Source organism: Mixophyes fleayi, chromosome 2, assembly GCF_038048845.1.
Source record: "Mixophyes fleayi isolate aMixFle1 chromosome 2, aMixFle1.hap1, whole genome shotgun sequence".
Lineage (NCBI taxonomy): Eukaryota > Metazoa > Chordata > Amphibia > Anura > Limnodynastidae > Mixophyes > Mixophyes fleayi.
In genome coordinates this window covers 312,292,909-312,306,081 of record NC_134403.1, presented here as the reverse complement: position 1 = coordinate 312,306,081, position 13,173 = coordinate 312,292,909, and the positions used below count along the sequence as shown (strand labels likewise).

General features: G+C 35.0%; 1 protein-coding gene across 1 annotated transcript in view; it reads right to left on the bottom strand.

The window, feature by feature from the left end:
* The window catches only part of PHEX (phosphate regulating endopeptidase X-linked), a 147,705-nt gene that overhangs the window by 16,952 nt on the left and 117,580 nt on the right, over positions 1 to 13,173 (bottom strand). The window contains exons 14-17 of the mRNA XM_075198312.1: positions 9,666 to 9,724; positions 7,941 to 7,995; positions 1,111 to 1,178; positions 30 to 160 (exon numbers count right to left, since the gene is read on the bottom strand). Of these exons, the coding sequence (XP_075054413.1) occupies positions 30 to 160; positions 1,111 to 1,178; positions 7,941 to 7,995; positions 9,666 to 9,724 (313 nt within the window). The remainder of the gene's footprint in view (positions 1 to 29; positions 161 to 1,110; positions 1,179 to 7,940; positions 7,996 to 9,665; positions 9,725 to 13,173) is intronic.

Genomic DNA, 13,173 nt, shown 5'->3' with positions numbered 1-13,173 from the left:
AATAAATTGTGACTTGCTCTAAGACTTACATGCAGTCCAGCTTGTTTCCAGTAATAACTGTTGTACTGGTCCACAACACATTTTGTCTTCTCTTTGAATTTTTCCTCCGATTCCGTAGTCCACCATGGATGTAAATTTCCATCTTTGTCATACTTTCGGCCTACATAAAACATACCAATTAATTTGACGTCCTACAGATCTATAGATTCATGTTTGCAATTATAGATAGATAAGTTTGTTTACATTCTAGTAACCAATTTGTTGATGCAGAACATTGCTAACATTGAAGAACTGGCGGTAAAATAAAGAATGATTATTTTGTGCTGTGATATATCAATAGTGCCATATTTGTTAACTCAAGGACGCCTTGTCAAATAAGTGATAAAAGTTAAGTAATATATACAAGTCTGTGTGACACACTCATGTCATTGAAACACTAGATCATTCCAAGACCACAGCTGCTCATGGACAAGTTTTGTAGATCACTGTGTCAGGCTACAAGAAGAATGTTGGTGTTTGTCATTTTCCTTGGATTTTTCCTATGGCTGCTAATAATGATTTATGATTCTGGACTATCATGGCAACCACACGACACATAATGTAGTGAACAGAGAGGCTTTGGAACACCCCTCTGAGCTCTGACTGCACTGAGACATTCTCCTTCTCCTCTCTCTGCCATTAGATGACATGCTGAGAGCTGTAAGCCTGTGTCTGTGTAGCAGACTGTGTCAGTTTGTTTGCCATCCAGAGAGCTTTTGAAAAGTAGATTATGATTTGTGGGGGGATAGCTAAGAAAAATCAGAAGAATGCTTAAAAGTGCTACTTAATTAAAAATATATATATATGGGATTACTGCTTTAAGCTTGTTTGAGATAAACATTTTTAGGAAAACATGTATACTTTCATTAATGACTTTTAAAAGGTGCAGAAATGGATGCAGTTTGCCTTATTATAAATAATAATAAACTTACACATATGCTAAGTGTTAATTTACATAAATAATAAAATAAAAACATATTTATCTTTTTTCTGCACACCTTACCTTATTTGGAAATATTTCAATAGATACCATTGATGTTTTTATTTAAAAAAAATAAAAAACATATTTACCATTACTGTCAAATCCATGTGTGAATTCATGGCCAACAATTACTCCTATTCCTCCATAGCTCAGAGATCTATCAAAGGAAAACACATACTTTTAAATACCATAAAAATCTCTGCTCTCCACCTCATCATTTATTTTCTTATCAGAAACCAGCTAGGATTCAGAATTTAATTATTCATTTTCACAATGTTGCCTGGGAATATCACAGATCAAAGATGAAATGGGATCATTGGGCTGACAGTTCTAATCATTTCCCCCTGGGAAAGTTGGCACATGTTTGACACTGATGCATGCAAATTCCTTTTTCATTATATTTTCAAGTTGGCGGTCAGTTTCATCTTACCTCCAGAGCAAACAGAAATCTTCAAAAATCTGTTTAATATCTAACCATCTTGACAATGGTCATACTATTCATTTTACAGTACATGAAACCACCATTTAAAGTCTAAATGAAAATACGGAAAAATAAAGTTAATCGGTAATTTACTTTATTTTAATTGTTTAAACATCATAATTTGCTGTGGAATTTAATACTGTGCCAAGTTGATTAATGTGGTTTTTTTTTTTTATATTGCATATTAATTAGTTGTAGCCTTTCTTTTGAAACATACTATAGTGTAATGAGAAAAAAATAATATGATTAACTCCTTTATTTTCATGGTTTTACACTGTGTTAGATTTTCCAGGAACAATTTTTTAATTTTTTAATCTAGCCAAGTGAATTATATATTTTTTTTTCCTGGACAGTTTCTTTTAGTAACACATTTAAATATTTTAATATTTTAAATATCACAAAATATAAATTACTTTTGCATAATTTTTCCCATAGGTACTGTACTTTTACAGAGAATCACCAGTGGTGCTTTTGCACAGTGTTCCTATGATAACTTTTTTAAATATTACTATCTCTTCACATTCATTTTGCAAAGTGGTCACTATCGGTTTTCACACGCTGACCTGAATATCTTCTTCTGCACTAAAGAGTCCTATCACAAAGTGGTCACTATCGATTGTCTGTTCTGTAGGTGGATAGTCTGTATCAGCACAAACTTGCGTCATGTTCCTGAATTGAACTGAAATTTTTCGTTTCACACCGAAAGTTTTTCAATAAAAGCTAAATCTAAAGGGAACAATTGTAGATGGGCTTTTTTTACACACTATGGTCCTTATTCATGGTAGATTCAATTACAACTCATAGAACTGCGAACAAAAATCAGCAGAGAAATTACCGCAGTAACAGTAATAATGTGCGGGCCGCAAATTGAATCTACCCTGAACTAGGTGTTCAGATTTAAGATAGTACTACTGATACATGGGCAAATCCACAACACTTTACTAAAAAGGTGAATGCAGCCATGAGAAGTTACTACAGTAATGTAGACTTGAATGTGGGTTACTGTCCTATGAAAATCTATACATCAGTCCTGCAAGACAATCAATCAAGGCGTACATTTTGAAAAGCATATTTAGATATGTAAGATTATAGAAACTATTTGTGTGAGTTTTATTTATTTCCCTACTTAATGCCTACAAAATGATAATATAAACCAAGAAATATCTACTGGATTTTAATTTATACTGAAATATAATATTCTCCTGAGGAGATTAATAAAAAAAAAGTAGTTCCCAACAAAAACAATGTGTTGCAAAATTCTGAAAATGGGTTTCTATATGAAGATATAAAACCTTGAAGGGTTGTCCTAAATAAAAAAAATACTTTTTTATGGTACTGATGATATTCAAATAAGAGCTATAACATCACTTAGGACTACCAATGTAGAGTCATTCCATCCTCTCTGAAATCCTGCATTTTCCCCCAGACCGTCTTTCTCCTCCAGTCTGGACAGACTCATTGACAATTTGTTTTGATCATTTTGCAAATTAGGTTGTTGCTTTGTATCAGAAACAGAAGGATGTTACAAGCAGAAGTAGCCATGCATATAACCACTCTGAGTCATTTAACTTGCCATGAACAAAGTATAATCTTCACCCTCAAAAAATGTTTCGTAGTTTGGTGTTTGTTACTGAAGAAAAAACGAAACTCCTCTATATTGGGATTTTTTTTTTAAATGGCTGAAGGACAGGAGACTATAAAGAACATTGTACAACTGATCACCAGATAATGGTTAACTCTTACTTGATATAACCTGCTCCTAATTCAGCAATTAGGGAATACCTCATTCTACCTGAAGCCATATGCCAGATCACTCTGCAGCATGTGAATGTTATGGGTGTACTACAATTTGGTCATAGCTCTTTACTAGAGCTCTATGGAGGAGAGGTTCTCCAGATCAGCTACCAGCGAAGTAGTGGTGAAAGAGTGGTCAGATGGTCCGGGTCAAAGCTGAGATGGTTGCAAGGTATTAAATCAGAATCCACAGGGAAGGTCAACAAGCCAGAGGTTAAATACCCTGAGGAGATGAAAAGCCAAGGAGAATCCAAAAACGTAGTCAGAGGGAAGCCAAATCAAACACAGTGTCAGCACTGAGGGAGATAAATGCTGGAGCACAGGAAGACATAATACTTTGGGGGTAGGGTACAAAATAACAACAGTGGAAATGTCGACAGTTAACCTGTCAACATGAAAATGTCGGCAGGCTAAATGCCGACACTTCCATGGTGGGGACATCTTAAAAATGTTCACAGTTTGATTGTCAACATTCACAATGTCAACTATCACAACACCGACATTGAAAGACCAATGCCGGCGGGATCACACGGCTGGATAAAGCACATCAGTTTGCCGGGCAACCAGACGCATGACCAGTACAGGAAGCAGCCAGCTGTCCTAAGGAGAGGAAAGACGGACTGTGCCTGACAGATCTCTTTTTGACAAATATGTCTCCTGTCTTCATTTTATTATAATAATTAAGGTTTGTGGGTTTGGTGTCATTTGCAGAGGAGAGAACATATGATAATATCGAATTAGAATATAGTAACTAAAACATTGTTTTCATTTACTTACAATGATAATCACCAGCAATTCTACATTATTACTTTATAAGTACTTCTTGCTTTTCCCCAAGTTTCTCACTGATTGTCGCCTCTGTGAATGAGTCTACAGGTAGACAGAAAACTGAAATTGGAACCCCTCTAACATAATTACCTACTCCATCTAACCTTTGTGCAAGGCCTGATTAAGGGTTCAGGCTGCCCTAGGCTAATACGCTCATAGACTCCCCTCACCTTCCATGCCAGGCTATTATGCTGGAGGTAAAAAAAAAAACTTGTCCTAAATTTGAAATCCGGCTTCCTTCACCCCCTCACCCCCTGCCATCTTAACTCCACTTGGCTTCTTAAAAAGGTCACAGCAATCTTTGTTAATCATTTTATTTTCATTAAAATCAGAACTGTATAGCAGAAGGGAGACATGAACAAGCGTTACTGAGGGTGAAGATGTGAAGGGTAGGGGGCTGTCACGTCTGCATCTGTTGCCATCCTTGTCTCACTTACTTATCCTCAAGCGCTACCCAAGGATGACTCACTGTCTTCAGCCTTCACCATGGGAACACGTCAAGACTAAAGGTTTACTACATTTGTCTTTTTACTTTGGAGAACAACTATTTTCTATATTTTAAAACTAATTTCAGTTTATACCTCTCCCTGGACAATTTTGTAAAGCAAAAATTTTACATCCTCCAAAAGCCTTGCACACTAGGCTGCAGCCTAGTCAGCCTATTGAATAATCAGGCCTCGCTTCATTGTATTCTAAATGACATTTATTTGGAAATTCTGGGTTTAGTATATTTTAAATCAATGTGATTTGGAAGAGGCTGTAAAAGTATTTGTTTTCTCAGGAAACTATCAATAAATGCACCAGACACAATGAAAACATTTCAGAAAATGTAAATGCCATGCAAGTCTGAGTAACTTGCTTCATGTGGCATTTTAAGCCAGCGCATATTATTTCATGTGATCATTTCACCTCCTCACATCCTGCTTTTACCAGCTGCTTGTAGCAGTGAATAGAACACCCATCCATGACCCTTCCATGATGACCGATGTTACAAGTCTATGCAGAGAATAGTCAGGTGGAGTGCAGGGAGAAGGAATAACTTGAGTATAGATGGTACCGGAATGGTCCCTTCAGTATTTACTCATTAGGTCGTCATCTACAGAAGGTCGTATAAGTTTAGCACTATGTACTGTAATGCAAAGTTTATTGAAAAGATGTAAAATAAGCAACTGATACTAACACTTCTATAAAATACAAAATATAAGAATTCAGAAACCATACCAATATTGTTTTCCATCTAAACTTCTAAAAATACATCTTATTCTTGCCAATTACATGAATTTTCACTAGCAACAAAAAAAAACCTTTAAAATATGTTCAAGTCCCATACAAAGCTTGTTTCTAAAAAAAAGAATGACTTATGAATGAATGTAAAATTATATAACTCATAAAAGTTTACAACAAATCTAGTAAACTTGGCCTGATTTCAGTCATAGGCAGGGCCTAAATACCCATATATTACCAGGATGACATTTTTCAAAATCAGTTTTGCCCGTACATACCATGAAATCCAGCTCACCAGCTGGTACTCTAAGCATTTGCAAAGTGTCACTAGCAACAAATTACTCTTTGATATACCATGCACAAGCTTATATAATGAGTCCTGTAACGTCAAATCAATATTGAATAACAATGTTTTGTTTACTCTGAAATAACACTGTAATACTTTATGGAAAGGAAATACTATTTTTTATACAATGGAGATAAACATTGACATTTCACTTTCTTAAAGCTGTCAAATATATCAATGGATGTTTTAGTGGCATTTTCTGCTAAGAATGTCTATCGCTCACTTTGACCTAAGCTGCTTAAAGCAAAAGGTTATTACTGTTAATTTTAAATAAGATCAAAACTAAAGAGAGCAGCCATCATTTCAGGTGCTTACTGGAGTCTTTGTGCGTAATAGGGGAGCTGGAAAATGTAAAAATTGTCAGCCTGCCTTGATTAAGACTTTTACACCAAAAGAGTTATCTTTGCAACATGGTAAAATAAGGGATATTAAAATCCATCTCTGGTTCATTAAAGGCACAGGGCAAAGCTGCACGTTTTCAGTATCTATTAGGCAAATAATAATAAACCACACATTTTATACAGGGAGCTAAACATTCATATTTTGCAGGACGGATATTTTAGTGCTTAGTCTTTCTCTGACTTTGCATGAACTACGATAAACAGCGTACATAAAGCAGCCTTTATCATTAATCTCTTTCACACATTTAAGTTCTTGCCTTATACATTTTGCAATTCACAGTACACATAACAGCTTAGGTTATTAAAGCTCATGTTGCATATTTAACGTGTGAATGTTTGTACACTATCTGCATAATTACACTACAAAATATAGTGGATAGTAAAGTTTATTATCTGCGCTGCCCCATGCCCTAACTGTGTAAGGAATAGAAAAAATACAGAAAAGTTTTCCAAGTCACAAATAGCAGAAATAGCGTGAATTACCAGCTAAAGAATGGTATGCAAGTCCTTTGCCCCTTGGAAACATTTTCTGTATTAACACTGTAAAATATAGTTTATTAAATACTGTTTTCATAACATATTTTCCAGAGGAAGATAAAAAAAAGTATTTCTTAATATACCAAAACATATTGGAGTACTCAGGTGTTTAGGAAAAACTGCTGCAAACGGAAGAAACCCCTCCGCCCCTTCTAATTGTAATTCTTCAAAGGGTTTTGAAAATGAAAATGAAATGTTTGGTTGCGTTCGGTTACAGAGCTTTTTCCTGCACATCAATTTCATATATAACAGTTAGTTGTAGTCACACAACCTATACCCTTTACCCCACTTGCCACACTGCATACAAACAATATAGGGCCTGAGTCATTAAGGAGAGCAAACCAAAAAAAAGGAGTAACTTTGCACCTTGGCAAAACCATGTTGTATTGGAGGGGGAGATAAATTTAAAATGTGGGCCAGATTTATTGTTGGGGTAGGGCATGATCCTAGATCAACTTTAAATTTCAGTGTAAAAATAAAGCTATCAAGTATTTGTGTGCTACATGAAAAAGCAGCCAGTATTTTCCATACATGCAAAATAATAAACTAATTTACACCCCTTGAATTGTAACATGGTTTGTCCAAGAGAAAATGTACTCCTTTTTTTGACTTGCTCTCCTTAATGATATAGGCCCGTAGATGCTTACTCTCCAGGAATGTCTGAAAGATCACCAAACTTGTAGGATTTCTCCCACACTCCCAGTGGAGCATTTGAACCTTTTGCATCCTGCCCACTTCCCTAGTGGGAAGGGCGCATGACAGGGCTTAATGATGCGATTCACAGGAAATCTCATCATCCTGGCATGCCCCCCCCCCCCCCCCCGTATTAGGTGACAAATCGCAGCAATGAGCAGCAAGAGGAGCGTAATGACGAAATTTGTGTGGCCAGGTCTCCCAGACTTGGCTGCAGAATCTCCCCGAGTAGAGACAAAAATTGTTGGCAAGTATGGTACCAGTGCCACTAGTCAATACAATTCATCTTCACATTATATACCATATATCAAATTATTTTTTATTATTATTCTGTTTATTATTAATTCTGCTTTAATCCACCCATTTATTTATTTTATCCATTTTGTCACTCCCCCTTTATTGAACACATAATACCTTCACAGGTTCCCCAGTGTTTACCTGACTAACATTTAATACAAAAAATGTGTTTCCTTGTTGTACACAAGGCAGAGCTAATTCATTGTATCTGGCTATTATTTGTGTCCTATTTCCCTAAAGCTTTTAAATGAGCGTTATATTTCAAAGGATTATGTCTGCTATAGATGATGGTTTTATTAACTGTATTTGTTTACATACCGTGGGTATTCTGTTCCCCAAAAGAAAGGTTTTTGAAGCTCTCCAGCTGGAAATCCTAAATTCACAAAATTACAGAAAAATGAATAGCTGTAATAATTGGGTCACTCACAAAACATAGTTTAAACAATTATGTGCTGGTGTAAAAAGAGATTCTTACATCCACAGATCAATATACCACTTCCTCCACAGCAAATACCGTATATTTGCAAAAAAAAAGTTATATAGCCACCAAATGTCTAAATTGTACATTTTTCAGACTGCAACTCGTCATTATATCAAGCAGTCTCACACTGACCCTTACTTTTATCACTACTGTTCATCTTTGAAACTCATAGCATACAATATTTTAACAGAAAAACATCAGAAAACAGAAAAACTAAAGATGTGCAACACATCCAATAAATCAACAGATATCAAAGTGTGAAAAATTCTAAGAACAAGCTTCAGCTTTCAATGCCACCCACTGTGACTATCCTGCTTTAAATGCTCTTGGCTATCTCATGGTCAGTGTACCAGGAGAAAAGCAAAGAAAATGAAAGCACATCATACAGGACATAGAATAAAAAATACTTGATGGGAAATGTATGCTTTAAGGATCATTTAAACATGAACTAAATAAATAAATTTCTGGAATTGATGACATTTCATCATACGGATCTGTTTGCTTAGCAATTTGTTTTTACAGATGTATGTAAAAATATTAACGAAAACAAGTGTAAATAAGTAAAAGAATAAAAAAAGGAAAGTATGAGAACAACTCTTCTTCTGTGGGTAAGTATATGCAAAAAAAACTTAGCATCTGTGAGTGATATGGAAATTACCCATAAATGCCAACTCTCCAGGAATGTGCAGGAGACACCTGAATTCCGGGTAGGTCTCCCGGACTCCTAGGAGAGCTGGCAATTCTCCGGCATCTGTCCACTTCCTAGTAAAGTGGGCAGATTTTGAGCCTACATGATGCGATTCTCCGGGAATCGCATCATTTTGGCCCACCCCACATGGCAAATTTACGCCACGAGGGCATGACCGAAATGACGTGATTCGCCAAGCCCTGCCCCCTCACACCCACATCACCCACCCCGAGACTCCCAGAGGCCAACCTGGAAAGGTTGACAACTATGAAAATACCATATTAGTTTTGTCCTTTTCATGTTTCAACCAAACTATATGAACACTGCTGTTTTTACTGCATATGAAAAAAAACTGTGATTATCGCATAAGGAATGGAATAGGTCCAAATATTATACTGACTATATCATTGAGTGGGTGCTCTTACAATATAGATTTAACCATATTGACGAAAAGACCAAAGTGCAGTCAAAGTATATAGACAGAAGACACAAAGTGCCTTCTGTCTATATACTTAAACCGCACTTCAGTCTTTTCTTTTCGTCCATATGTTTTTAATGCATAGAAGCAAGGCAGAAACATAATGGCAACTTGTATTTAGCTTTTTTGAGGTTTGATCTCACAAGTATGTGGTATGGATTACCTTGTAGTAAATAATGGACAGTGTTTAGGAAGAACATGTAAAGGCTGCCATGATAATGTCGTCTCCACTATTTAAAATACAGATTACAATTTATAGACTAGATATTAGGTCTAACTCCTCCACATTTTAACATTAATTAAAACGTAGATTAGGATGTAAATGGTAACTAAGTAGAATGTAGATTAGAACAAGAAGCTTATTTTGTTAATTAAAGAACGGTATGTGATACTTACTAATTTGGTTTGTAGATGCGCTGTAAAAGGCATTAACAGTGGTAGGGCTAGTATACCACCTGTACATAAAAACAAAATGAAAATATTTATTTATCATATATATTATTACAGTATACATTGTATATTCAATAATTATGATATATAGTACAGATTATTTTGAATTAAACCTTTGCTTCATCATTTTTACAATTGATACTGAAAGGATGTAATAGGTAAGGGACCCTGCAACATACTTGTATTATAGAGGCACAGTACCTTAAAGAGCAAGTAAAGCCAGTATTTGACATTACTATATATTAAATGCTGTGTATTACTGAGCTAAATAATGAACATGAAATAACTGGAGTGTTTAAACTTATCTAAAAGGTATACCATGATTCCCTTAACTCTTCTGTAGCAGGTATTCATGTTTGTAGGAAAGTGTCTCTCTAACCGATCAGACACAGAGTGAGTGACAGTTTGGCAGCCTTGGTTTGCAGAAATTTATTGTGTGGATTCACAGGGAGAGGGGAAAAGGAAGTATTACCAACATATGCATTTTTATTTATAGTGTAAACTTAAATAGAATTAAACCTTGCAAGCAATTAGTGTATTTTTGTACTATGTTGTTTCTTTTTTAATGTGGTTTAGTTAAACTGATCCAAAAAATAGACTATTTCTAAAATTATTTCACTACTTTAAAATGTCTTGTCAAAACACTGTATTGATATGCAAATCTGTTTTACCATCAATGTATTGTTGAAGAGCAGTTCTAGTAATTATGTCATATTCTATATCATATCAAGTTCTAAAATTATATCATAGCACTCTTTTGGAACACAGCATAGATATGGAATTTTTTAAACTAAACATGGTATGATTTCTGATGCATATACATATGAAACATGATTTCATTATAAGGATTCTTAATAGAGCTACATTATACCCATAAGTTCCTTAGGAGGCATGTATATATCATTAACACATGTTATGTAGTTCCTTTCAGTAGTTACAAATTAATAAAGAGGTTCTCTCAAACATGGATTATTGAAAGTAGTTACCCAAATAGACAATTTAGTCAATTATTTCCTCGGAACTCTTAACTGGGCAATAAAAAAGGGTGGATTGCTCTTCTGTGATAACAGTGTATCTCTGAGTAAATAATTGAGGTTTGCTGGAAAACATTTTAACTAGTAACTTCAGGTTTTAGGAAATGGACCATGACAACATTGCCATGTTATTTCATAATGATCCTGATTAGGCTATAATCATAACAAAAATACGGAGAGCGTGATGACAATATAATAAATATAAGTCAATCTATCTATTTAATTCTGATAATATTGCCATAAATATAGTAATTATATTATGATGACAGAAGAGGTGCGAAATTAGAAGGTGAATGGTAGGAAATAGACTACGATGAAGACGTGCATGTATATTGTGAAATACAGATAAAACATAGGATAATTCATCTAAACACCTGACAATGATACAGCCTTAAAAACAACTGTACAGTTCAATGTGTAAATATTGTAGTGCTTCAGAGAAACTGATGTTAATTAATGTAGCTAAAGATCTATGTATCACAAATAATCTGATTAAACATGAGTAGCAAATGACTTGTAGATATTTACAAATTAATTAAAACTAAAGGTGGTTGTAAAGGCTTTGGGAAGTGAAAAATCCTCTGTGCAACATTAACATAAGCTGTTGCATAGGTAAAAGTACAAATCTTATGTGCATACATATGGTTAAATTATTTGGACAACAAACACCAGCATATTAAAATACCATCACCTTTTCTTCATTATAGCAATCTACCCATTAAAATTATTATGATGAGAAATAAGTACAGGATTGGAAAGCAGACTTTGAAAATAATATTACTGATAACTAGTGGTTTAAGAAAGAAAACCTACCACATAGAAGAAACTGGAAATTCTTAAAGAAGAAGGCAATTGGAATCGTAATGCCGCTTGGTGAAATATTTTAAAGTGACCAATAAAAAGAGGAGCAGACATGAAAATGAAACTGGTAGCGATTGGCGCTAAAGTGTTAGAATATTTTTTAATGAATTCACAAAAAATAACTGTCAAAGTCAGGAAATCACTGTGTAGTTTAGAAACCCAAAGGGTGCTGTCATCTTTTAAATATACATTTCAAACCCAGTGACTGAGTTTTAGGATGGGAGAGTGGATACACTATATGGGTTTGTGGGATAGTTAAATTGAACCTTCTGTCATTTTGGAGGCTGCTGAATCCCTGTGAATAACTGCAGAGAATGCAAACAGATAATGTGACTTCCGACAGTGACGTGAACTCTCATTGTAGGTTAGCAAAGTCCTTTTGACATCTATAGAGTATGGAGCCTTTGCACTTTTTTCAATTTTACGGAGTGGGCAATGTCAAGGCCACTTTGTCCTAAACTATGAGAGTCAACCAAGGCTAAAGGTTTGTAGTTGACCAATTCACTTTTCCAAGGTAACTGACACTTAAATGCCAAATACTTTTCAAACATAAATAGTTGAGATTTAAATATATGGTTTTTCAATGTATGTAAAACCAGATTGAGGTGCCAGGGACAAACTAAGGACCTGAGTCATTAAGGAGAGCAAGGTAAAAAATAGTAAGTTTGATTCTGGACAAAACCATATTACAATGCAAGGGGTGCAAATTAGGTTATTATTTTGCACATAAAGAAAATGCTAGCTTTTTGCCATGTAGTACACAAATATTTGATAACTTTATTTTTACACTGAAATGTAAAGTTGATCTAGGACATGCCCTACCCCAAATATAAATCTATCCCGACATATTAAATTTACCTCCGCCTTCCTCTGAAACATGGTTTTGTCCAGATGCAAGGTTGCTTCTTTTTCATGATTTGCTCTGCTTAGTGACTCAGGCCCTAAGTCTCTAATGTTTTTTATATAAATGTTATTTATTCCCTTGACAAACCTGCAGAAAATTAGTTTATTTCGTAAGGATCATTCTATACTCCTAAAGCTACAATCTGCATCTGGATTGCACTGTGTTGGCTCCTTTAGCAAAAAAAAAATCTGACATTTCTTACTGGAAACACAGTAGAGAAAATGTCATTTTTTTATTTATACCATCTAAAAAAGGTCTGTAATTATGTTAGAATCCTGAAGTCATTTTATTTTGATCACTTAGGAGTTTCTATCACTGATGTTAAGAATCCACTAAATTTTAAAATTACTCTTTGAGATTCCAAGCTGTTAAGGTTGGCATTTCTGAACATCAGAGATCTCTTCTCTGGGACAGCCTGAGAGGCTCCAGGATTGACATTTTAAGGAGGTGTGTGAACCAAGCGCTCCTGGGTTTATAGGGGGCAATGAAGATAACTACTGTCTTTTCGTACCTGATCTTGTGTATTACTCCAACATAGGCAGTAATGGAAAAATGTATGCCAAGGAAAGTCCCATGGATGCACTATGGCATCTGGGCATAGCTGACCTTCGGATCACAGGCAGATAGAATCTACTTTTTACCAAATGGCTCCAAA